This window comes from Syngnathus acus, chromosome 9, assembly GCF_901709675.1.
Source record: "Syngnathus acus chromosome 9, fSynAcu1.2, whole genome shotgun sequence".
NCBI lineage: Eukaryota > Metazoa > Chordata > Actinopteri > Syngnathiformes > Syngnathidae > Syngnathus > Syngnathus acus.
Window position 1 is genome coordinate 3,157,618 of NC_051094.1, and position 27,654 is coordinate 3,185,271.

The 27,654-nt window shown below is 47.0% G+C and overlaps 2 protein-coding genes across 2 annotated transcripts in view; one reads left to right on the top strand and one right to left on the bottom strand.

Annotated features, from left to right (window-relative positions):
• Window positions 1-27,654, bottom strand: part of LOC119127193 — a 665,522-nt gene that overhangs the window by 143,812 nt on the left and 494,056 nt on the right. The window lies entirely within an intron of this gene.
• Window positions 1-27,654, top strand: part of LOC119127295 (ADP-ribosylation factor-like protein 15) — a 51,673-nt gene that overhangs the window by 15,850 nt on the left and 8,169 nt on the right. The window contains exons 2-4 of the mRNA XM_037259206.1: window positions 2,188-2,332; window positions 3,219-3,278; window positions 8,485-8,693. Of these exons, the coding sequence (XP_037115101.1) occupies window positions 2,188-2,332; window positions 3,219-3,278; window positions 8,485-8,693 (414 nt within the window). The remainder of the gene's footprint in view (window positions 1-2,187; window positions 2,333-3,218; window positions 3,279-8,484; window positions 8,694-27,654) is intronic.

The following is a 27,654-nucleotide window of genomic DNA, read 5'->3' on the forward strand; positions in this document are numbered from 1 at the left end:
TTGACAAGGGAGAAGAAATGCTTGCTCGCTCGCTCGCCTCAATTTGGCCTGTGCTCTCATTCACGTCTGTCAGTCCAACTCGATGGTGTCCCAACGGTAGCCACCGAGTGAAACGTGAAGCGGTCCGCTTGCGGCGCTAGCGGCTTCCCCCTAACCTACATTTATTACCTCTAAAAATACAAAGGGGGTTTTCTAAAATCAGCCCGGCCGCCCCGCCGGCTCCTCTCATGTCCGACCGACCGACCGACCGCAGCGTGTGTATTTACAACTCGGCGACAATGACTCATTGGCGGGATACTTTTTGCATTTTATTTTTCAACTCTGATTGATAACGGCTCAGTGGGGCGCCCTGAGCATTTTCCACGGCTCAAACACGAAAAGGGCAGATGGACAAACGGTCGTCTGTGGTCAGCCTCTGCGTAGGTTTTGGCTTGTCTGCCCTTTTTAGCAGAGTTTGAAGAACAGGCAGGAATGTCAAAAGCTTCAAAGGTCTCCGAATTTCAAGAACATGTAATGGTTGCGAGTGTAGTCTCGAGCTGACGTGACCTTGACACAAACCGAGCCGCGTCAGCAGTTGTCTTCACTCTCTTGTGTTTAAGCTCTGGTCCGCTGCCAGTTATTCAAATCTTCTCTTTTTAGGAGAGCCTTGAGCTGGGGTGGGATCAAAGATGGCCGCCGCCGCCGCGCTATTTCTATTTTGAATCGCTTGTTTCCATAAAGCCCAGTCAATCAGTTTTCACACCAACGGTGAGGTAATGTCTCGACGGGCCTTTCGAGGACTCACAATTCAGACGTGAGACAATCAATAAAAGGGCCTTACAACACTTGCGCAATACTTTCATCATCTCCTGAATGTTGAAGCCCGGCTCGTATTTCTTTTTCTCCTTTTGACCAAGCTGGCCCTCGTCAATCTGGGCGCTGTCAAAGCGGGGCCAGAGGTTGGAGCTACCATTTCTCTTGTTCGCAGTGACCCCGCTGTGCATGGGGACCCCCGGGGTCAAGCACCGGCTGCATGCGTGCTTCTTTAGTAGCTTAATCTTCACTGTACGTAAAAGTAAGACGTTTGCCTCCGCTCAATATCGGTTGGAACCTTTTTGCCCGTCTTTGCGGAGGGTTGACAGCTGGGGGCTGAGATTTCATCCTTCACACACATCTTTACCTGGGAAGTGGTGTCGCGGACCAAAGCATCCGAGCGGAGCCGTCAGAATAGAGACACCTCATCTAGGTTGCAAACAAACGTTTTCTGAAAATGTTTCTGATCTTCCCATTTATCTGGAGGAGGAGAATGTTTCCCGTTTGAGCCGACCGGTGGGTTCACGGAGGAGTCGGTCGGTCGGTCGGGTCGGGTCGCTCAGTCAACGTCTGGTTTTGTTGAAGCACACTCGCCACATCTCTATCAAACGGGCGGCTCTGTTTTGGAGGCATCTCCATCGCCTCGTCTGTTTAATTGTTTGTTTTTATACTCGCTAAGGTTTTTAATGACATGCCCGAGCACACCTGGAGAATGCGCTTGCAGATGGTGCTCGCCGGCTCTCGCATGTTTTCCTTCCCGTCAAGCTTTGATTGAACAGGATAGCGCCGTCTGGAACAGGGTCATCGACTGACAAGAGCCGTGAGCTTACCTTGTTTTGACCCCCACCCTGAAATGCGATAGGAGATGCTTAAGAGTCACGGTGTGTGTCTCTCGCTCTACCTTAGCCAGACGGGTTCGTGAAAAAGGAAAAGTGGATCCTTCCACACAAGTTAAAAAGATCTCATTCACGGTTCACACTGCATTTGCCGCTTAATGTCTCACAGCAGGCCCAAAAGACCTGGGCCACGTGTGATTCATCAAGTGTCAGGTCTGCCTCTGGCTGACATAAGGGCCCAATCAGACAGGGTAGCCACACACACACCAATAATTCCATGCAGCCATCCAACACGCCTCTCACAATATGACATTCAAATGAAACAAATCAAAGTTGTCGGTGCTACTCTGATAGCAGAAGGTTCAACAGTCGGCTCGCGCTGACATCAGCTGCCACCTTTTTTCGCTTCTCCTGAAGACAGCCGGGAGGGCCCCCCGAGACTCTTCCGTCCGTCAGAGCTCTCAAATGCGGAATCGCCTAATCACTATCCCAGTCGGGCCGAAGAATCCCATCCCTTCTCCAGTGGATCGACGCTCGTGTTTGTTTGTTTTTCTTTCAGTGTTTCCGGGCACTGTGCTGTAAAGGACCGCCGCCGCCGAGACCCGAGTACGATGTGGTGTGCATCGGCCTGACGGGCGCCGGAAAGACCAGCCTGCTGTCGCGCCTCTGCAGCGAAGGCGGCGACCGAGTCGTTCCCACCACAGGTATTTGGACCCGGATGAAATATGTCACCTTTGCCTTCCAATAATTGTTTTTCAAGCCTTGAACTGCGCTCCCCCTTCTATTATACTGTACGCTGTCCTTCAAATTGGAAGCAAGCCACTTCTTCTGCTTGATGGATCTGTCCAAATCCTTGTCGCGAGCCAGCGGCCCATTCCAACCTTGCCGTCTAGCGGGAGGTGGGTGTTAAGTATGTCCAGAAGAGGAGGCTCTCCCGGTAGTCACCGCTCCACTTTCCATCCACGTCATGCGAGCCCTCAAGGTCGCCGACATTCCTCTTCCCTCCTCGCCGTCGAGCAGAAATCCCAATGCAGATTTAGTCCCAAGTGGAAGTACGTCTCTTTTGGAAGCAGGTTGTTCAAAGGAGGAGAAAGAAATCTGTCTGCACCTGCTGCCATAGATAGAAAAGGATTTTGGTAAGGTTCTCTGAAATGACATTTAGCTGTCAGCACCACGTTTGTCTGCCAAAATGGATTGGGAAGAATTGGAAGTGATGCATGCATGGGCCGCCATTTCCCACCTGCATCTGCCTTCATACTTTCTTACTCTTGTAATGCTCTTAGAAAGACATCACTATCAAACAAAAAGCCTTTGGGTCTTCAAATACATGTCTATTATTTGGACATTATCCAGATGCAGTCCCCCCCCTCCCCTTTGTGTTTTCTGTGCTGCAAACTGCATGTTGAGCTCATATTGGGGTTTTTTTTTCCCTCCAATTTGGACCACACAAAATGTTGTTGCTATGTCATACAAATATGTTTTCAATCTGCGTAGTCGGCCGCCAGCAGAAATACTTAGCGAATGAGGAAACAAAATGGTGCGGTGACTTATTTCGCAGCCTCTTTGATTGTCGTTTGTGTTTCTCTTCAGGTTTTAGTATCAAAGCAGTGCCATTTCCCAATGCCATCTTGAATGTCAAAGAACTTGGAGGTAAGTTGTACAAATGCACAACTACATTTCCTTGGGAGTCTTAAATTCCACTTTCACTCAGCATTCAGTACTGCAAACATTATTTGTTTTTAGTTTCCGGTATACCATTTTGTTATCTTCAAATTGTCATTAGGTTTGTAAAGGAGGCGAAATGGTGCCCCCCCACCCACTCGATAGCGTCACTCACCGTCTTGCACCCCTGCTGACATCAGAGCTGTTGATGTTTTCAATCTAAACGCTGCGATTCCTGGAAGTGCATAGCACTCGAGGAAGCCTTTTAACAAGCACAGATGCACGATCTTGAAGTGGAGCGGCGTAAACACACGGAAAGGCAACGGGGAGCCCCCCTCCCCCTTATCTTACCTTAAAGGGAGCCTGAGGCAAGGGGGCGCCCAAAGTTGTCCTACTACCACCAGCCCGGCCGGCAACACAAGACGTATTGTTTTGTTGAATGTTGTTCTGATTGATGTTGTCTTCCGCACACTCTGCATGTGACAGCTTCAGTGTGTACTCACCCAACATGGCCTCCTGAGAAGATCAAACGCACGTACAGGACATACAAAGAGGCAGTGGAAGAGCGCCGACGTGAGCGCTACCAAATTTGGGCAAAGAGGATTTTCTGCTTTGGGTCAAAGCTGCTCTGCTGCTTGAAAATAACACTTGACTTGAGGATGACACTTTTGATTTAAAGGACTTTGCAAGGATGCCGGAATTGAATTTGTCCTTTTGGATGCTGGAATGGCTTCTTAGCAACCATTGGCTTTTGTTTGTGTGGACAAAATACAGTGGAACAAGTTGATTGTTATATTCATAAATCCCCCCCCCTAAGAAAAAAAAGGTATGATGTTATGACGTCTCCACTGACCGCTTTCTATTCGGGGAACGAGGTTGCCGGCCGGTTAAGGTGAAACGTTGACACACTTCCCGTACGTTTTGCTCGACTGCAGACTTTGTTCCAAATGCGCGGCGGCGTCTGGGGAAGCGCTCACCTCGCGTGTCGTTCCATTTGTCAGTAATGAGTCTTTCCGACGGTCGCCCGATTAACGAGCCCTTGTAACTTTCTGGACACTTTGTCTTTCTTTATTTTCGGCTGCAGGCGGCTTTAAAACAAGCAAACACGCCTGTGTTAGCTTTTGTGATATTTTGCATGACTTTGCGATGATGCGGAAAAACGATACAAGATGTGTGCCTAAAAACGCTTTACACGCTACATTTGTAGCTTGTCCTGCTCACTCAGCCTTGACTAAGGCACGGGGCAGAGAGGGGTCTGTTAAAACGCAAGAAGCACTTTCTCTGTATTTCCTTGCTTCCTCTCGGATGCCTATGACGTAGGAGGAACTATGCATCGAGTCTTGCATATAGTTAGTTGTCTTTTAAGTGCGAGGGGTTCAAAAGTCCATCGCGGCTGTTGAATTAATGATTTGCCTGCGGATGAATGTGGGAAAGACACATCGGGAGTTTGCAAAGCTTCCGGACCGAATATCGCTTCAAGAACGCTCCGTTCTACGAACATAATTAGCAAAATAACAGCAAATAATGAACAAATCACTTGAAATGTCCGTTTCGTTTAGATCGAGGCTTAGCATCGGGTTGGCCCAAAGTAAATTGAGCCATAAAGCACAAATGCATGTTTGCGACGGGCATTTCAAGAGCGCCCGCAAGTATTATGGGCATCATACATCAGGGTAAGCTTCTTTCTGGTTTAAAGGACAGCTTGAGCTTACGACAAATCCGGCCGGGCCAGTGAACTCCAATGCAGAGAGAGTTACACACTGGGCTTGAATAAGACGCTTAAATAATAATTGAAGTCAACATATTTTACAATCAGCTGTATTTAGGTTGTTTTAGTTTTTAGAATGTTTTACTCATCAAAGTTGTACTAATATATATTTTCAAAATCTCTTTCAAAAGGTCACATGGAGACGTCGTCAAGTTAAAAGCGACAGAATTCTACGAAACAACAGTGCAGAACTAGAAAAAAAGAATCATTAACGACACTGCTGCATGGACTGTTTCATTCGGTGATTGTTTTGCGTACCACTAGAGGGAGCCCACCTAGCGCACTTTGAGATCGTAGCTCTTAAACACGATGACTGGCATTCTTCTGCCGCTACGCTTCACGTCTTGCCACTTTCAGGAAAGTACAGTAAAATGCAATATTCTCAATAATCCTACAATTAACTCGGACTAACAAGGACAAAAGTATTCCCAATTCTGCTCAATTACAAATTTGCCTGTGTCCAAAACACGTTGCAGCTCTGACAAAGGTGCCATATAGGCATTGAATGTGCTTTTCTGATTGATGGCTAACAATAATGTCACGCAATGTCAAACGAGACAAATAGATTTTCCGTGACGTCTTTATGAAATTGTGCATTGCAGAGGGAGACTTGTGTCTCATTTTGTTCAGAGGTCGCTCTGACGACTGCAGCGAAACGGACGCATTGAATCAAATCCTTTTCGGGTGACAAATATTTGTAACTCAGCCGCTGTCAGGTGTGTGTGTGTGTGTGTGTGCGCGCATGTGTGCAAGCTGGACTACGATGTGACGTCAAGTCTAGACAGACCATTTCACAGTCTGCTTTGATGCCACACTATGACAGCTGATGAAGAGGTGGTCCAAATAATCCACAGTCATCGCTGGCTGTTGTTCTTTAGCGTTTGTGCCTGTCATAATTGGAAGTACACCGGCACATTCCGCCATATGCACATGGCGGACACGTATTTTTACATCCTAAAGATTGCACAGTATTGGTCATTTGGAAGCAATTCATTGGAAACTCCACAAAGGTGTTTTGTTCTCTTCATTTTCTTTGTTCCATTTGAAATGTGAAAAGGGTGACCCCCCCCTGTTTTATTCAAAAGTCCGCTCTTCGAACGGCAACATTTGTTTACGTCGAGCACTGTATGTCAAATATTTATCGGTCTCCCACATGCGTCTGCACAACGCATGTGTCAGTCCGGGACTTCCTGTTTACTGTTGACTTCCAAACAGCTGTGTTCCAAACGTCACGACTCCAGATCCGACCTCGGCTCGTTCGTCAGCCGAGTAAGCAAACTGCCAGAGCTGCTCCTCGACACCCACAAAGTCTCCGGAATCGTTTTGTTTACGGAACACCTTTCATTCAGATTTTCACCGTTTACAAGTGAGCCCATCGGACAAAAATCGAGACTCGTGATTCCCAAACTTTTTATTCGAATGACCACCTCCAAATTTACTAAGTACACAGTTTGAACTTAAAGACCGGATGTAGTTTGGAAAAACAAAAAATGATCAAGTCATTGAAATGAATTGCACATTGAAGTCGAGAAAGGTTCAAAAGAAAGGTACTGAAAAGTTAAAGACAACTGAATTGTACTTATAGAACTATAATGCTTTAAAATGATTTCAAATAAAGTTCAAGCCACTGTGACATCATTCATGATTGAATTCATCCATTCGTCGCACAGCAGCAACGCCATCCCGCATTCAATGAGGCGCGCTCGCTACCACTTTTTGGGAATCACGACGACTTAATGCGAATGACAGGTGCACAATCCAAGGATTGTGTGTACGAGAGATGAAATGTCGGCTAGGAACTGTTGTTTAAAAGTCTTCCAACAAACAAACAAAAATCCATTTGTAGCCCCAGATAAACAAAATGTGCCAATGTGGACTCCATTAGTAATGTCGGGAAGAGCAATTTGTTTTTGAAGGGATTCTCAGTAGCTCCTGACAATATGTTTTTGTTTTTTTTGCGGTTCACCTTAAACGTGTTGCAGGCTTAATTGTCTTTTTTTTTTTTTTTTTTTTTTTTCTCTCGTCAGTTGTTGAACCCTACCGCACCACCGCTGGAACAAAATGTCCTTCATTTGAGCGCTGTTTTTGACCGGGTTACAAAAAAAAAATGTTTTACGAGGTAAACCAACACGTGCGTCAACTCCCGCGATTCCCTTTCAGCGATCTCTCGCTGACCTCAACTAAATGAGAGTGCGTCACGTTGATGAAGTTATTTGAATCCTTGTTTGAGCTTGTCTTCATCTGCATCTGCCAGCAAGCGAGGGCTGACAAAGTATTTCTTGGCTGAGCTGGAGCTCGAGCTGGAAGGGGGACCGGACCGGTTGGGTGGGCCGCTTTGACGTGTTTTCCTCAGATCAGACGTTAGTTAAGCCATTTGATTCCGCAGAGACCTCGCTTTGACCTCTCTTTGTTAACGCTTTCCCCCCCTTTTCAACACTTTTCACCAGTGTTATAATTGTATAATGCAGATGAATGTGTTGCGGTCCAAATGTGAAAAAAAAAAACTTGTCGTGGAATTTCCTGGTCTTGTGCCTAAGCGACTGACTTCCTTCAGAGAAGATCGCTCTCGATTTAGATCCAAGACAGCTGCACTGCTGTGTAATGTAACAATGGTTCGAAGGATTCAGACAGTGTAAGAAAGAGCCGAGATCTTCCTTTTAAGACTCCCTTGAAGATCTGAACATTATTCCAAACGTGTGACTCGTGATCTTGCCGAGATCTTCCTTTTAAGACTTCCTCGAAGATCTGAACATTATTTCGAACGTGCGACTCGTGATCCTGCCTTTAGAAGTCCTGCCGTCACACCAATAGGTGGCAGAAGTCGCCAACGAGACGTGACGGACACGGCGAAGAGGAGAGGGGGTCACTCTCAAGTGGCACTTGGTCCAACAGCTTTCCTCTTCAGATGGAGGTCTCAGGGGGCGGCGGGGGAGGAAGTAGGAGGGCGGGCGGGGGGGGATGTCTTTGTCTTTTTTCAACTTGGTCATTTCGCATTATGTCAGATCTTTATTATTTGGGAACTCTGCAGTATCTCCTGTTTTTCTAGCTTCGTAAGATCTAACATTCTTAATATCTGCAAGAAATCATGTCACTAAAAAAGTATTTGTGAAACTCTTCTTGAAATTGTGTCGATTGCGGTTTTCCCACATTCAAAATCCCCGACTGTCTGCGTGTCCGTTGACATTCACTTTAATAGGGAAAGATGAACAGTGTCAAGTAATCGTTAGAAAAAGATTGAGTTCTCTCTCCTTTAAATTTGTTTTCATTTATTTCATCTTTGACCTTGAACGCATTTTACCTTCAGGAAGGAATAAGGCATTTCATTTGTCTTTCCCTTCTCTACCCCGGTGCCCGTTTGATTTTCTTACATGCCAGCGCTGACATCAGTAATGACGACGACTCCCTCCATCTAATGTCCTTCCGCAGGAGCTGACAACATCAAGAAATATTGGTGCCGCTACTACCAGGGGTCGCAGGGTGTCGTCTTTGTATTGGACAGCGCTTCATCAGACGAGGACCTTGAGGCGGCGCGTAATGAGCTGCACTCGGCCCTGCAGCACCCTCAGCTCTGCACGCTGCCTTTCCTCATCCTCGCCAATCACCAGGACAAGCCCGCCGCAAGGACGCCCAACCAGGTAACCCGGGGCCCGACTCGGCGCCCGCCGCTCTTCCACTTAACGGCAATCCGAACGCTTCTACCGCGATTGTCTGATAAAGCGTCACACGTACACATTGAGCCGCTATTTAACCGACGTGCGACCACTCGATGGATGAATTGTACAGGATGCAGACTATTGACGTGTACCCTTGGGATATGGCCAGGCGACATTGTTTGATAGCCAGGAATAGATTCACGTAGAACACAACACTGACAATGGAAGATGAAAAAGAAAAAAACCAGCCACCAGTTGTGAGCGTCGTCTTGGCGTAGGATGATTTGCGACGCGAGCTTTTGAGTTACGAGCGCGCTCACGGAACGAGTCGAGGCTCTACTGTATGTGTTTGGGCTCAAAAACAAACGGAACACTGTTATTTATTTTGGCTCTTAATCCTTGCTAGCAAATGGTGGATGAAAACGTTTTTGGACTGAGACACAAACTCTCCCAATTCCATTTTTTTTTTCCCGCAACTCTCCTTGAAGCACATAAACCTGTTTTGATATTTGGCTGATTATTGTTTGCAATCAAACTTTTAACACTGGAACAGCATCGTTGTAACGCAGCGACATCCGTTCGTCCGTTTGTTTGTTCGTTCATCAATGCATTCATTGATTTGTTCATTCGATCATCCATTCATTCCTAACTCCTGTATAGTCACCGAGTAGGACGTGGTCATCGTCACGGCCAAGTCAGAACCCTCAACATTTGTCTTGCTTGATAATTTGTTGTTCTGGCAAAAGAGGCCTGAATGTCATGGAATAGTCATGTAGTTATAGGTCGTGTTCTCACCTCCCTGCACGACACAATTAATCACTCTTTGTGGAGGCTGGAATAACAAACAAGGATAGTCTGCTCCACCTGTCTTTTTTTCTCTCTCGCTCTCTCTCTCGCTGGCTCTCTCTCTTTCTCTCCTCGCCAGCGTAGGATGTTATGGCTAGCGTTGCCACTACGACTCTCGCCGCTGTTTTGAAAAAGCCGGAGCCTCGGTTTCCTACAAATACAGTCACTCACTCACTCACTCACTGGCACACACATACATCATCTGCCGAGGACTATTTTAATGTCTTCAGGGAGGGCCATCCGTATTTCCTTGCTGGGACCACCGCCACCGTTAAAGGGACGGGGAATGGTCGCTGGGAAACCTTAGTGAGAAAGGTCCTCTCGCAGATTGCCTTACTATGACCCAAAGCGGAACCCTTTGACTGGCCCCCAATCAGTTTAACTGGGGTTAAGTCATTAGTATGGATTGATTGCATTTGTGCACAAGTCACAACGGTCACGGAAAGCCACTCATCTCATTGATGCTTTCAATCGGCAGCGCGCGCTGGCCACAACACGGCTCTTTTTGTCGTTGCCCGTCACGTAGCCTGTTCATGCAGTCTGGTGGCGACCGGGCTCACTGGTCTTAGCGTGATGTGTCTGTCCTTTGCCCATATTTGACCCTGGCTTGTATCAATTTCTCGAGCTATTGACTTTTTGCAACTGTTTGCAAACCCCATTGACACGTGCGGTGCGGATGGATGTCGCCCAAAGGCCTCATTTGCACTTTGTCGGTCGGTTCAATCGAATGACTTCGGTCTGCTTCTATTACTGATGCGATGTGTGCCTCGCTCAACTATGTCAAATCCATCATTGGGAATTTAAAGCTTTGATGAGCTCCGTGCTATTTATGACCCTGCTAGCCCTTTCTCAGGTTCCCCCTGCTCATTGCGCTCAAACTACTTTTGATACCCCCAAATTTGGCTCACATACGTGTGTCAGGATAATTCCAGGACTGCCACTTTTCTCCTTTTAAGTCATCGCCCTGGAAACTAGCACACTTTTCCAGCCTCATCGTCGTCGCGCGTGCCTAGCTTGGTCTTCCTGGCCGAGGACCGCCTTGATCTTGGGAAAAGAGGCAATGACATGTGGATGTGTCGTCCCATATCGGAAGCCTGCTACAAAACGTCGCGTTCAAAATTCAAATTTTGAATCCAGCGGTTTTACTTTATATTTGACACCCTGCAACTTTTCCCACACACCTCGGCCGAGAGACAAAAAACGCTTTTGTCATCTGGCCGAATCGAACGCTCGTAGCGGTTTGACTAAAAACCCGGTGGTTTCAAAGTCGTAGCGTGACGTCGTCTTTGATTGAGTCATTGATGGCGTTTGTTTGATGTTAAAGATTGAATGTATTATCACTGACTCACCCACCGCTGTGTCACTTGCTATTGGGTGAGTCACAAAAGAAGAAGCGTTGCGCGACCAGTCACTGCCCACACCACGTGCTTCCTTTCCTCCGTACCGTTTCCCGTCAATGAAGTCATGGCAGTGTTGCCTTGAGATGACATCCTCCCCCGTCCTCCCCCCTTCTTGAGAAGCAACAAGGAAATAGTAAGCTCGCGCCACCACCGGAGTGTGCCAGAAGAAAGCGTCAGGCCTCCTCCATATGTTAAGCAAACATTTGCTCAACATCTGCAGGGGTCTCCTCCTCGGCTCCCCAGGTTCCCATTCTAGCACTTAATGTTCACTTGAAAGGGCTCCGCTCGTGGTCAAGAAGAGCGAATTCTACCCCGGCGGTTGGAATGGTTGGCCGCCATAACCTGATTAGTGCAATCGTCACGTTCCTTGTGAATTATAAATTCCTTTCCGATGGTAAATTATTCAGAAAATAAGAGGTTCTTCTCAATTGTTTGTCTCGTCATGACTTATTGATGCAGGTCAAGATGCTCCAGCGAGGTGCTTAATATTAAATGACGGTTACACTTAGCGTACACAGGTACATGTCTGAAACGCCATAAGTGCAGTTGTGTCTCCTCTGCGCGCGCACGCGGGGTAGGTAGAAGTTCACATCCTTGTCCAACAGTATCCGTCCTGTCGCGGGGTTGTTAGACTGTGAAGTTAGTCGTCCCATTTAAGTATGGCTCGTAAAGTACACTATATAGTAGCTGTGGATGAAGCTCTTTGCTGCCGTAAAATTCTTTTAGAATCAAAGTTGGTGCTGATTGCCAAGGCTAGACTATTATTTCTTTTATAACTTTCTTTTTTGCCAACTTGTACATCAACGTAAAGTTGAGAAACAATTGCCCCCCCACCCCCCCAAATCCAAAACACTGAAATGATGTCACATGTGCCCTATAGGAGAAACCATATATATCCTGCATGCTATGCATCTTTTTAATATTCGTGAGAATTTCCATTAGCTTTTTACGTGTAAGTCATGTTCAGGGTTAGTGCACATTGCTTTTCAAACGTTTTGGAGTTACCGTATTTTCCGGACTATAAGGCGCACCGGACTATAAGGCGCACCTTCAATGAATGGCCCATTTTAAAACTTTGTCCTTATATAAGGCACACCGGACTATAAGGCGCACCATTAATGCATTATGTCAGATTTTTAATCCAAATCAAATCATTCTCCATTTTATCTTTTTTATTTCAATTTCAGACACAACAAATTACTTTATAATCATAAAATAATGATCCATAGTCTTTTTGATTCATGATTCATAGTCTTCAGCAGGCCACTTATGATTGATCATAGTGTAGTATGATAATAATAATCATAATAGATGATTGAGGTCAGTGAACTCGTAGTTAACAACTAGGTTGGGCAACTTCGCAAAAGTTAAATACAAGTTAAAATAGCTCAGAAATCACTTTGGTGCAAACAATTTGCTTGCTTTGTTGTGCTAACAAATATTGTTGCCATAAATGTCAATAATAAAGTTGCTCCAACTTAAATGACCCAAACACTGCTAACCACTCTCAACAAAGTATACCTTTTTGTGGACGTGACACTGAGGAGTAACCAGGCTGTAGTGTAGCCTAGCTCAAATATAATGTGAAAATAACACGTACACACACACACACATTTGGCGCCTCACGGTCGACTTGCGATCAGCGGCGCAATCGACGAGTCGGGCACTCCCGCTGTACGGCGTTCGGAAAGAATGCGGGTATAGATGTGAGAGCTCCCAGTCAGTACAAGGTCTGTATTCTGTTACAACCACTGATTGAAGCCTGTAAAGCAACCCATGTTGAGTCGCTTTATTAACCTTGAGATTTTCACTTTGGATTTGATTTTGCTGAGCGAAGAAGCCGTGTCCTCCGGCAAATTCCGATAACCTCCAAAGACGCTAGCCGCGTTGCAGATTATTTGTGAATCTTTGAGATACTGAACCCAAATTCAGTTGGTTGAAATTCTTTCCTGATGATGACACCGTCCATATATGAATGGCGGCGTCCCCCCCGTGTTGGCCTCCAGGAACTGCTGTGTTGACAGAAAAGGTGGCTCATTTCCTCAACATACAAACACACGGCCATTGGCTCGTGCTGTTTTCCAATGGCGCGCCTTGTTTACAGCATGGCATTTTGTGACTTTGGGTGTTTCTGGCAGAGGGAGGGAGGGGTGAAGAAAGGTGCCGGTGCCCGAGCCCGATACGGCCCTGCAGACCTGCTAAGGCCTCACTGGGCCAGTGTTGGAAGGAAACATGGAACAAAATTCCTGGTTGACATCAATCTCCTGCCATTGGGGGGCCCGAGGAAGCCCGGCGAGGAGTGGAGGGTCACCCTGTTGATATAACACCTCAACAAAGCAGGTCTGTTTGGATGGTTGGGCCTAATGGACTGCGAAGCTCTTGTTTTACAAAATGCTGTCTGTGTTTGGAGCGCTCAGCGGTTGTTAAGGTAGAGGAATATGAGAAAGCCAAACTGCTGAAACTCTGTAATCCCTAAATCAAACCAGAGTCCGAGCTGACTTTTGTGGGAAATGTAACGGAATGACACAGATGATGAAGGGTTGTCGGCTCGCATGGCTGGGCTTACTACCCGCGACGGCAGCTTTCCTCCACAATCAAGAACTCAAAGAATCAAACTTTGATGTCAAATCCCCAGATGACAGAACACTCGGTCACTCTTTCAAACCCAAGGTAATCTGCTCTTGAATCATCCCTTTAAACTTTAGTCCAGTGTGAAGAAAACAATGCCCCGGTATGAGTCGGAGAACATCTGGACCAAATCGGGATCTGCTTCTCCAGCCCATTGGCAAGCTACGACTCAAACGTGTAATCGACATCACTTCTTTGGAAATGGTTTCTTGAATGAACTTCCCTACAGTGTGGACAAGAAGCGGAACGGAGACAGTCAACACTCGACCATCAAACGCATCATTAATCATCCGTTTGACACAAACAGTCAGACAGACACTCATTGACGGAATGACGCAGACGTTTCGTACGTCTCGTGGATGTGCTTTCGGCTCACCCCCTCGGGTGACTCCTCGGTCGTTCTCTCCGAGAAGCAATCGAGAACAAACGTCTCTTCCGTCCGGTGTGTCGTCGTGATCAGGCTCCCGCAGAACTGATGAGATTTTCATCATCAGGTGCGGAGCAGGGACACGTCCTAAAATAGCCGTCCTCCAGGACAACCTGCTAAAATATTTGACTGCTTTGCACTTTACTTTGAGCGCAGTCTTGTATCTCAAGCGATGGAGACATCCTGATTGGTGCAGTGCCAGCGCCATTGCAGATTAAGAGGGTGGCTTGGTCATGCTTTAGAGAAGTAATTGTTAGCCAGCTTTTTTGTCTCTATTTCAGTAAGCCTGATAATAAAGTGGGTTGAGCGAGGCCATGGGGGCCGGGCCCGGCTCCCTGTTTGATCATTGATCTCCGTGACCCCATTTGAAGGGTCTTAATCTCTCAGTTGACCTCTTCCAGGATATCTTGGAGGGAGGGTGACAGGGCTGGATGTTTACTGGGAACCATCAAGAGTGAGGATACTGTGGTGAAAGTGATGGGGGGGTGGGGGCTTTTTCCACTTGAGCGGTATAATGAGCCTGGGAGGTCTGCGAATGCACGTTTATGTGCGATGTGGCACCTGTAAAATGCAAACTGCAGTTTTTGTTTCTGAAATTTGGTTGCTCTTCTTCTTCTTCTTGTAGTTGTGCAAAGAAAAAAAAAAAAAGATTGCCTGGTCCTACTGTCAAATCCTTCTTAAGATGTTTGTCCGTGATGCAAAGTCCCCAAGGAAGATTTAAGGCTAACTTTTGTTCCTCGACACTCCAAGGTAGCGTACGACTCTTTGTCTCAATAAGAGGATAACATCGTGTGTATCTTCACGGCTCCAACGAAATGTTGTGGGCCCCGCCATTTTGCACTTGGTTCGCTAGCCATGGCAAAGCATTGGCATCGTCCAACCCAAATCAAGGTAGAAACTACTTGCACCTCAAATGCATTCCGTCAGTAAACATGAAGAGCGAGGGAATAAGGTGGGATGGGTCTTCAGGCAGGATGAGTATTTTTAGACAAGGTGTCCAAGCATAACAAGCCCTGCAGATGTTTGCACACGGGATCAAACCGTGTTTTACACCAATAAACCTGTCGGCTGGTCACGCTTAAGAATGGTGCTGTGAGCGACCAAGCCGCAAAATGTGTAAGTCGTAAGAATGAATTGAGTCGAAGGGCTTATTTGAAAAAAAGAATTCGGCAGATTTTGAATTGTATTAGGCAGGACTTGTTCAGTCATCTCGGATGAGTCATTCGGTTTAGCCAAGCGAGCCCCAAAGTCATGTGACTCCAGCCCCTCACCTCCGCTCCAAAACACCATTTGCGTTCATAGACACTGTAGTCTCCGTTATCTTTTTCTGACCTCAGCTGGAAAGAGTTAAAAAGTACAGTCGATACGTTGCACAAGGTCTCCTCTACGGATTCCATAATGAGCCGAGTCCACGCTCGGAGAAAATTGTGGTAATGACGGACTGAACACTTCCTGGGTTCTTGTTTTGAGAGAAGATAGCCATCTTGAATGGCGTTGCCCCAGATCGTCAGCCAAGCCTGACTCTGAGGTTAAACAGCTAAGGGAATATAAAAAAAAAAAAAATCTGGAGCGGTACTGTAGCAGAAGGCGTTTCAGCAGACCTCGCCTTCCACTCATCTCGCTCGCAATCGTCTGAGTTTGCTTTAACAGCGTATTCATACAGCGGCTCTTCTACTAAGTTGGTCAATTGGTGAGGATTGATGGAAGTCTCGCATTCTATAAATCTTGACTTGATCAGATGTTGCTGTGAGATTTCTAAACGCCTATAAAATGGGCGCCCCCCCCCAAAACACACGTACGCATTTTGTATATCGACGATCCACACTCAATCCAGAGCCTTTTACGTCAAGCATCTGCATTCCTTCATGGCACAACCACCTCCAGATGTTCACTTCTTATGCCCCCCCCCACACACACACACGCACACATTTATTTCAAAAGATGAAGAAACTCGGGCTTTGAATACTTGTAGTCACATAAAGCACTAACATTTATGTTAGACAACTTTGGGTGTATGATTTGGACCCCCCCAAAAAGTGATTGATAATGTCAAACATTGATTTGACGATCATCCTGGTAAAGCCACCCTTATATTTTGTTTGATTGTCGCAATCCTTTTTCATCTGCGCTCAATTCCTGAAGCAAGTTTACCCCCCGCAATGGCAGACATGACTGATCTGTTGGCTTGTCAGGTAGCATCAGCGCAAAGCCGGTGCCGTGTGACGCCGCCGGCGGCTTGCCAAAAGCTAATTGTGCTAATTGGCGAGCGCCAATCCTGTAACGAGGCTTTGAGGGGCGACCCACCGACACAGATGAAAGCGCACAGATTTGTCTTGTGTCAAGGACTTGCGGGTAATCGGCGCGTCCAATGACCTGCGGGCCAAGAGGGCAGCACCGGGAGGGAGGGAGGGAGGGAGGGAGGGACAGTGCTCCGGCCCGGCCCATCTGTGGAGGGTGAAGAAGCAAAGTGATGTCAATTCCAAATTCCATCCAGACTCTGTGGCTTTGAATGGGATTTCAATTTCATTGCAGAACGTGTAAGAATCTAGAATTTACCCGAGCCTCGGTTTGTTGCTCGTTTTCAACATTTCAGCACCATCGAGATGAATCTGCAAACATCTCTGGAGGTGTGAGCATTCAAAGTCAAAATAAATAAATAATGCTGTCTGCGCGTTGATGGATGAGCCCGGAAAGCTCTCCCAAGAGCTTTACCAGTCACCGGGTCATTTTACTTTTGCAGCTTGAGTCGTCCGATAAGTCTTTGCTTGGGGCGCAGAGTATACGAGAGGTGTTTCTTGCTTCTTCCGCGGCCAACGGTTAATATATTACCCGTTTATCGACTCGTGTTCATTAGTTGACTCGCGCTACCGCTAACGACCGCAGCGTCCTGTTTTGGAGAAATCCGTCTTTCAATTTTCACACGGCTTTGAAATCCGAAACGCTTTTAGGAAGTCTTTGTTTTATCGCCTGCCTCCTTGATATACGTTTGTACGCAAACCGAGCCGTAATCTTGTCAAGACATTCTTGCCGTTGTGATGCTTACCCGGTAGTCGGAGACTAATATATTGAACAAATTTCCGATTTCTGCTTTTAATCAGGTTGTTCCCCTTTGTTAAGGGAAATCGTAAATGACAGATGTCGCAACCAAATGCTATGGCTAAGTTGTTTAGTCAAACAAAATGAATCGAGAAATATATAACGAATTGATAAAGGCAATTAATCACCTAAGACGGACACTTTGGAGAATGGAATCCGATTGATTTTTGTAACTGTAGCAGTGTTTACGCGCCACGGCAACATGAAGCTCAAGTCGCGTTGCGTCGTTTTGCTAGGACGCCGCTTGTGGACTGAAGGGCTTTTTGTTTTGATGCGACGCCGACGTTTTTCCAGCTTTTTGCTATCAGCTCAGGCGTTTTTGAAAACGAGAGGCTTCCCAAACGTTAGCCAATCCCTAAAACGGGCATAGCATGACAAAGGCTTTCAAACAAGTCATATCGCATTACAGTGAGCGGTCTTTACTTCGACTACGACTCAGCCTTGGCTTTAGAAAGGTAATTAAATTGAATTTTCTCTGTAATGGAGTGTGAAATAGATAATGACCTAATTACGTGTGATTTCTTTCGACATACCTGCGTTGGATAATGTCTGGAGCTTGACAGATTCCCGCTCCCCACGTCCATTCACCCACATAATACTTTGATTGCTAAGCTAAGCTAGCGGTAATGGTATATTAAAATGCAACAAAGCAAAGAGTCAACGGTGGGCCGCTAACAAAGCCAAAGGGCGGCGCTACCCCAGACTGGAGGCAAGATCAAACGCACCTCCCGCTTTGACTTTATCGCACCTCTGACAGCTGATGTCGGAGGGGTTAATCTGCCAGGGCCAGAAATTAAATGAATGCGCAGAATACTTGGCATGTGGCTCTTCCCCGGTGAGATGTAGCCACATGAACATGTAAACTGTCTGAGTTTTGCAGACATGGCTGCAGGGCAGAGGGAATTACACTGTCACACAGAGGATATGGAGCTGCCGTGACATCCTCTTGGCACATAGTTGAAGGCCATCCAGGTGGAAATTGCTGCCAAGAGCGAGGTGGGGAGGGAGGGAGGTAGGGAGAGAGGGAGGCAGTTAGGTAGGGAGGGAGGGGCTCGCTCGCTTCTGTTGCATTGCATCTGCATGGGCGAAGATCGTCTTTCATTTGCGCTTACCTGTCGTAGCTGTCACGCGCAAAGGAAGTGTTTAGTGTTAATCAGTGGAAATGCTTGCAGATGCTCACGCCCCCCCCCCTCTCTTCTTTGCACCGTTTTATGAATCAAACTAGCATTAGCACACGGGTGCTGGGCAATATTGACAAAGGGTTATATCCTGATGTCGGTCACGTCATATTCCACGACACGTTGCTCATCAACGCACGCACCTTGCTGGAGCGGCGGCGCCTTGTGTTGCTGGAGGCACTTGCTGGCTCTCGAAGCGGTCGGTCCCGCTCAATGTAAACATACGACTATGAGGAGAGACAAATACATGCAGGATATCTTCACTCGCAGCGAGGGAAAGCTAAAATAACACGTGCAGCCGTTACACACGTTTTTTTTTCCCCTTTCAATTCTGCTTTCATTACATTTTATTTTTGTATGAGAGTCAATTTTATCTTCATCGGAAACAAAAGTCTTTTCCAGGTGTTGATTAAGCAACAAGACTATCTTCACAGCCCAATTTTTTTTTTTTTTTTAATTTTTTTAAGGCTGCTGTGGAAAAATACTCCCGCTGCTTACATTTGACTGTATACCTTGCAAGTTTACAAGACAGAGAAGCTCTTTAGCGCAACATGATGTAACCTGAATTTCATGGCGTGCCTTTGGAAATGTCTTGTGCGCAAATAAATTGTAATGACAGGACTGGCAGACAATCAAAGCGCACGCGAGTCTTCATCAAATCTTGACAGATACTTTCCTCATCGAGTTCCAGCGAATGTGCTCTTTGCTTTTTTGCACACGTTCACAGCAACGATTCAATCAAATCAATCAAATTAATTGAAGTTGAAAGAAATGCTCATTATTTCAGACAGCTTTTTTTGTTTTAGGTTTGCTTTGCCAAACCTTGCTAATCACATGGCAGGCCACAAATACTTCATGATATCATTGACTAATTGTGTGATTGTGCAAAACGCATTTCAATTAGTTTACAGAAATGGAAAGAATATTCTGCTCCAAGATGCCACGTTTTCCCTTTGCAAATAGAAATAAAAAAAAAACTAAAAAGTCGACTTCTTGCTATCAAACATCCAGAAAGCTCCAAGAGGCTTTCTTTGGCAAGAGTCACAAGCATGTAGGTCGTGGTGGTCTTCAATCATAAACCCCGTGCACAAATGTGGCTCAAGCGTTTTGCTTAGTTGATCACAAATCTTCAAATGTGTCAAATAGTTGTCAACATTGCTACCTAGACGGCAGCGCCTTTTTTAAACACAAGCAGACGGAGGAAAATACTCTGGTGCTTCTCGTGCCATTTTGACTGTTAAGGAGAACGGCCGCGCAAAAAAGTGTCTTTACACAAAATGTAGCCAGCCAGCCAGTGAGCTTCATTGTGCGGCCCTCCAGTTTGCTCCCGCCGTGTCCTTTCCGAGGGCCAGCTCGTCTGAATCCAAGTAACGCTTGGTTACATTTCTTCTGCCAGGATTGGGAATGCACTCAGCCACCTTTGGTGGCCAAACCTGTGGGGCCTGACTCATATGCCAGCTCTTTTTTTTTTTCTTCTTCATTGCTGTGTGACAGTGTCACAGTCACTGGCGAAGGGTCCCGAGACGGAGCCATCTGTGTGCTTACTTCCACCGTATGTGAGCTACAATTAAAGTCATCAACTGCAATTTTTTGGGGTTGATGAATCTGGCAGAGTCAGACAAGTCCTAAATTGTGATCATTCCAATATTTGACTCATAGCTTCAAAGCAAATACCTTGCTAGCTCATAAAAAAAGTGTTTATTGGTTTAACAAATGTCTTGACTCAGTCCAACTGTGAAGCAAGTCATGCGTGTGCGTGCGTGCGTGCGTCTAAGCAGCCATCGTTCGCTGGAACCAAAGAGGCGATGGCCGACATGCCTCATTTCTCGACACTCTTCCATCAGCATTGTGTGCGAGATGGATGAGCGAGCGAGCGAGCGTGTGTAAACACAACATAGGGTCAAAGTGGCGTCTGCGCCAGCCAGCCACACAACCAATGTGGAAGGAACTCTTCAGACTGCTCTTGAAGTACTTAGGAAAACACACGCCGCCGATTATCGCTATCTGTCTGTGTCTCAAAACAATCCTTGTCTCTTAACTGGGAGGAATATGGGAGAGTTTGTGTTTTATCTGAGTTTACGCGGTGAGATCGAGACGGTAAATCGTAACAAGTCAAGTTTGGATATTCATCTTATCTGTGAAACGTTTGACTCGAGCGTTCCGGAACATCGGTGCCATGGGCGGCAAACAAGCAGCGCAAGAGAGAAAGTGCACGACGGGGGAGGCTGAGCGAGCGAGCGAGCGTACGTGGAGAATGATGAAAGAGGAGTCATCTGTTCTGTCTGCTACATTAGCCATGAATGAGGCCCGATTCATCCAGGGCTGCACTTCGGCCTCAGGAAAACAAAGAAAGGCCACATCCACTGACTTTGTAGCACTTAAAGCTTCTATACTACACCATGAGAAAAAGATTTGCCCACCTGTCCATTACATGGAGTGTCCATTTGCAGCTACGACCTTTCTGGGAAAATCAACGTATGTCAGGTTAAGACTTTTGAATGTCTGGGAATTGTTGTCCATTGAAAAAAATGAAATGGCGTTAGCGAGCGGTCACTCGTGTTGGCTCACTATCTTGAGGCTTATCCAGCTGTTAGCTCCCCGGTGGCCATGTTAGTTGTCTTGGGACAAGTGATCTAGCATTGAAATGGCAGAGGAGGCCCCAAATGAAGACTTGCGGCCTACCCACCCGCGCCTCCGCGGAATCGCATTCTGGACTCTAACGTCCGACCGAGACTCTTGTCAGGAGTCGCGTCAGATATTCCAAAGTGCATTTTCTAAGAGCAGGAGCAAAATGGCGCATCAGCTGTTTCCTTCTCCTGCAAGTTGTCATTGGGCAAACACCTTGTAAACAAGCGGATATGCCATCCATGCTCTCTCTCTACTTTTAGAACCGGGCGGGAGCCTTAATGGGGATGTCCGGGCTAGTATTGACATGTCTGGACTTGTTGTCCCGCCTTTGCCCGCGATATGTGGAGGGAGGGCGAGAGGGAACGGCAGGCAGGCATGTCTCGTAAGGGATACGTTAACCTTTCAAGCACATTGGCAGCCTCCGCGCCTTATTCTCGACACGGGTTACCACGTAGAGGATCTGCTTATAGCACCATAGTGACATATTGTGCGGTTATGCTGTCGCCGGCCAGCACAAGACGTGTCCATGACCTCAGCGCGACACAATTATGCGCTCGGCTTAACCCGGGCGGGGCACCGGCGGGGGGGAGTCGAGGGTCTGCGTATCGTGAGCTCATGGACTCCAGCGATTCACCGTTCCTTGACGTGTCTCTCGAATAGACCAAATACTCAACGTGAAACGCCGTTTGCACAAATGACAGCAATTTGAGTGCTCTCAAGTGCGGCTGGTACACAGCAAGAAACAATAGCGCCGTTGTACGTGCAGAACGGAACGAGGTGAACATTTTTGCTATTCAGATGAGCAGCTCCAGGCTGGAGTCGATGCGCCCAGACATTTAAAGATGGTTTGTTCTGCAGAGCAAGACTGCGAGCGCAGCGATTCAGTGCAGACAGTATTGTGTGGGACTTGGCAGACAACCCCCCGAAGCATCTTTTCAAAGAGGTTACCTTGTTTGCCCCTTGAGCTATTTTCGCTGCGCCTGTGTCTGGACTCGCAAGTCTGCGGGGGGAAAAAAGAAGAAAAAAAAGAAAGCCTTATCTCCACCTTGCTCTCCTCCAGCCGCCGCGCCTGACGTGACGTCAGCGACGTCAGGTATCCAAAGCACACGGTGTTTATTGAATGCGAATTATTTACACACCTGCTTTGTGGCACATTCCTGATTAGGAGCTGGAATGGGATGGGCACTCCGAGAGGGATGACTTGAGCCCGGGGGGCATACACCTGAACAGCCCGCCGTACAACCTCTATGCAAACAGGACAGAAAGGAAAGGCCTAGCCTTGTTGGTATGCAAATATGCCCGAGGCTGCCGTGCCGGATTGTTGCAAAAACTTGATTGGACAAAAAAAAATCTACCAGGCTTTTTCCCCACACAAGTCCCAACGTGGGCGGAGGTCATTGCTGTCAATTGAAATGTTTCCGGATTTTATCCTTGTGGATCAGCGAGCATCAATTTGGAGCATTTCCCCGCCATGTTGTGATGGTGGGCTGCTAGCCTGGCTCGTTTTTGGTGGTGTGGATGTTTTCAGCCTGGAAATGAAGAAAAATCCCGGCCGTCACTTCCGACGAAGGAATTTGCATCAAAGCCACGCGTGATCTCGGCCGCCGCCGCGTCACGGCCCCCCCCTGGCTGGCACAGTCATAGCGAGGCCACGCACGGACAAAATGCGTAGGGAGATGACTCACCTGGCCGAGACCCCATTGGGGCTAAAGGTTTCTAATGTGACGTGATGGCGAGAGTTTACTCTCAGGCAAGTCCATTCTGCGTCACAAGCGCCATAATGTCCCCTTTGGGCCATCTCTTTTTTTGTCTTTCAAGGGACACCGATTCTCCCGTAATCACTTTTCCCACACCCGCTGTGCGTAAGTGACTCAAGTGTAAACGAGGACTAAGGTGGTGTGTGACTCATTCGAGTTTGAGGGTGGCTGTAAGAGTTTTCTGCAGACGTGGTTGCCATAGAAATCCATTTGGGAAATGCGAAGTTAACTTTCATTCACGTTTTGGACTTTGATTGACTCGATTTGCTCCAGGTTTCATTCGTAGTGGTTGAAATCGACATTGAGTTCATTCTTTGCCCTTTGACCCTCTTTCATTTTGAACGACACACTTTTGTTCTACTTGACATACAACTACCAATACTGTTTTTTTTTTGTTTGTTTGTTTTCTTTGCAGCGTACGATCGGAATTAAAGTAATAAAAGCCGTATAGCCTTTTTTTTTTTTTTTTTACTGTCCTCATAACATTATAGTTTGACTTGAAGAGTCATTGAATCGGCCCGTTTGACTTGAAGAGTCATTGAATCCGCCCGTTTACCGTATGCATCGTGGGTGACGGGAAGCGTCTGGGCAATATTGATCAGAATCATCTTTTGCTGTCTGTTTCTAGGATTTGCTCACATAAGCAGAAAGTTGGAATTGACTACGGGATCAGATGAAACGTGTTACATCCTGACTCGAAACATTTCCATCTTGTTGGCCTTCTAAATTGTGTCTGGATGCCTCTGATTGATTGAGATTATGATCAGGGCGGCCTGACTTTTATCAAAGAAATATCAATTCATCGTTTGATTCCCTTCAATGGCAGATAAATGTGAAAGTCAGGAAGCTCAACGAGTCCCACAACCTGCGTTGAACTCGAGCTAAATGTTTCATCCGTTAGCTCACCGCTCACTTGGGTGTATGCCGAGTAAACAAACACCAGACTGCTGCGTGTCGTACCATGCAAAACGTTTTGAAAACAGATTCGTGCAGAATCTTGCCCCGCTTAGTTTCTACCAATCATAGCGAACCTTAGCGTGACTTGACCTGACAAACTGTTTCAAGGTCATTTGTCACAATGGACACAATGGACAGGCCACTTATTTAAAGTTGTGGAATTTGGAATTTGTCAACTTTCTCCACTTTTTTTTTCCCCAGAGTCGCTCTGGAACGGGGCTTTGTCGTATTTTCAGGACAAATTCCGAGATTGATTGCACTGCATTGGAAAACAAGAATGATATCACACTGGCACATTGCAGCAAAAGAAAAGGCTGCATAGCAACAAAAAAAAAAAGTCCAATCGGGTTTGACTCCCCATGAAATGCGGAAGGTGTGATGAGGTGGGCCAACGCGGTCCAAGATGGCTCGTCAACCGTGCGGCACCCGTCGGGTGGTGGCTGTGCTGCGTTGCGTGACTCACGTGGCGCCCGGTGTCTGAAAGTTTCATCCGACGTCTGGCGCACGGCGTGTGTCATCCGAGCCGGTGACGTCCGTGGCTCTAAATTCTCCGCCGCTCGCTGATTGGCCGCGCGGCGGATGAGGCACAGGTGAGGGCCAATCGATGAAGGAAACAACACCGTGTGCGCAAGTCACCAAATGTCTGAAAGTTAAGATCATCCTTATTATACCTTGCACTTGCGTCAGTACTGATGGCAAATGTCGATTTGATGATTGCCAGCTCACTCGCACTCGTCGGGAACAAAGTGAAAGTTGCACATTAGTCACTGGCAAACCCGTACGTGCTTTTGAGAATGATCGGAGAGAAGGCAGTACTTGATGTTAATTGCATCCCTCATGACTGTTAATGCCTTCATCATCCTCACTCGCTGAATTATTATTAACGAGTGGCAGTCAATTTCAGACATCCCCACTGATCTCATACAATATTTCACATTTGACAAACTGCGTGCACATTTTTAATTCCTAAAAAAAACCATAATAAAAAAAAAAAAGATCAATTCGTAGCAGTATAATTTAGTATTTAGTCGTGCGTATGTGTTTATATTACATCGTGGCTTTTGTCTGAATTGAAATCATCTCTGTCATCTTTTGTGACACCGCAGAAGATTTAACGCGACGCACAATTTTGATCCATGGCATGATGCTGGAGCATTGTGACAGGCCATGCGTGCGCACATCCACTGCTGCCATCTGCTAGCCATAGTGCTTTTTTGTTTTAGCTTTCCCATCTTAACGAGCAGACCACAGAAGACCCAGTTGACGGCACTCCGCATTAGGATCTGCGTTGATGCGTCAGTGGTGCTCCAAGGTCACACATGCCGGCGACAACATGCTTTGATAATGATTCAAAAAGGAGGAGAAACAAAACATCCTGTTCTTTCGTTAGACGTGGTTCTCATGGAAAGGTCCCACGGGGATGCAACTCACCATTTGGATCCAAGTGACGCCTGATGTAGCGCTTGTACATAAGTGTTGTGCAGACCTTTGCTCCGTCTCATGCTTCATCACAGACATCAGCGCAAGAGATAAGCACGTCTCGGTCCCCCACGTTCCCGTCAAGTGATTCCGCAGATGTCATTCAGCGCTTTGCTTCTGCCTTCAGAGATTTGAGCAAGGTTGCACTTTTTTTTCGTCTTTCTTTCTTTCCCTCCGCCTTTCTCTCTGCAGAATATTGATTAAGAAATGTTCCAAAAAGGGCGCACTGCCAGTCCCGTAAAGATGAGATCATTGTGCAATGTGCAGTGTCACCATTTCTTTATCTAACAAGTTTAGGAGTCATGAAAATGAGCCCAAGCTGGGGGATGTTTCATTCAATTTGCTTACATTAGCATCATAGCCTGTCTGCGTGAAGATGAAATGTGCTCTCCACTCGCTTTCACTGGAGAATTCCTTTTACGTGAAATCGATTGCGACCGGACTTTTCGACGAGCGCAAATTCCTCTCGCGTGTCTGAGCCGCCTCTCTCGTCCTGTACCGAAGGATGGAAGGCAATGGCGAAAGAGGAGCGGGGTGGGCTTTTTAACTCGGCGGCTGGCTTGACCTTGACAATGGAGCCACAGAGAGCGACGGGCTGGATCTCCATCTCCCTCTTTTGTCTTCGTTCATTCGCCTTTCCACTTAATGCCGTTTGTTGCTGCGGCGGCTAAAACGCACCGCCGCGTCTCTGCTGTCGCCCCCCCCCCTCTCCCCAACCTTACCTCACGTCACGTCTGCTCTGTTTCCAGACAAGCGGGTTTAAAAAGTCAACTGCGTATTGAGCCGTCTAGACTGAAGTTGGTCAGCAAGCAAGCAGCCCTCCCAACCCCCGCCCGCCCGCCCGACTTGCAGTGGAAAAAGGGATGAGGAGCAGGTGACCTTGCTGTACTCTGTCCCTCGTTTCAGGATGCAGCAATGTTTTTCATTTCATAATGCAAAGCCTTGAGACTGAACGCAAAGAAAATGGGGCTGACGTCCGCCGACCACCTTTTTGTTTTTTCTGAAACGTAGCTACCGTGACCACGTGGCGTAAATGCGGCCATGGGAAGCCAAGTTCTTCTTCTTCTTACGTACTTTGTTGGGTCCAAAGTGCCACAACATCGACGGGCCATTGGGGCATATTGATTACACGTGATTACCATGGTGACAAACGTTTGCCTCTTCCACAGAGAGAGGATATCGCCGCAGGATTATTGTCAAGCAATCTTGGGTGTGGGAATTCATCTCATGTGACTCTGATAGCCCGAGCCAAATCCGTGCAGTTTATACGGGGGGGGGGGGATACATTTTACAGGCAGTAAAAGGGGCTTGGGTTCCATCTAAAAACCCAGTGAACCCCCTGAAATACAAAAATTGACCATTTATTGCTGAAGACACGTGTTCCAAGCCCAACTGGAATAGATGAACATTTGTGAAAATGTTTATTGTTGTTCTCCAATCTTACAGCAAACCTCAAACAGATGTTTTTGAGCGGTTGAAATCAGACGGATCATTTTATGCTCAAAAAGATGATCAAAGTAGTCCATCAATATGGTTGTCACTTACCCCATCCATTTTTTGAAATCTCTAAAATAGGCATTAAACAAAACAGGTGCCAGTGATATAGTTTTGACAGACAAACCCAAAACATATTTGATTAGAATGAAAATTGGAGAGATCTTGCTTTAAATGACAGCTTCCCTTTCCCAAATGGTTTTGCCCCGTCACGCAACTCATGACTTTCATTCCAAGCTCAATCAGCTCTAATGCCGATTGATCTGGGTTCAATACCTCTCCCGCATCTTTGTCTTCCTGCGGCCCTCCCACTCATCTTCATCGCTGCTTTCTTCCTCTTTCCCACCCATCCAGCCTTTCTCATCCTTTCATGCCCGGCCGGGCTGGTGGTCCGCCCGCCCGCCCGCCTGCCCCTCTGGGAGGTTAAGGGGTATTTTGGGCTGTCGGCAGGTTGCGCGGGCACGTCGCTTGCCTTTTCCCACAGCTCGCGTCAAATGTGGCTGAACCCTGACCTCGGCGGCTCCTCTCAAAATCAGGGAGCAACGGAATTTAGCCAGCCAGACAAAACTGGACTTTCCATCAGAGAGGGGTGGGGGGAGAATCCCATCCAATTGTGATGCGCGCCCTCCCTTTTGTGCGCCGTTCAAGCAGGGTCGGCCGACCGGCCGCCGCTCGCCGGGACAAGACTTCCGAAAAGCCTATTCAGCACGCGCTTTGACCTCTGCTTCCATTGCTGACTCGTGGGGATCAAACAGTGGGAACGATATATTGAGACAAATCTTTTTCAATGTTCCACTTCAGCGGCACCTCTTGAATGCGGCTCACTTTTGACGGCCGCTCGTTAGGCTGGCCTTTTAATACGGCTATGAAAATAGTTGTCAGCGCTATCCGGTCTGGATCGGCTCGACGCGGAATCTTTTAAAATAGCCAGGATCACTTTCTGCCGCGGCTAATGGCGCTTTAAAATGAACACGTTTCCGAGGGAACGTCAGCTGTCACCAAGTAAGGCGAACCAGTCGAAGGCTCTGGCAACAACTGGACACGGTTCATTCA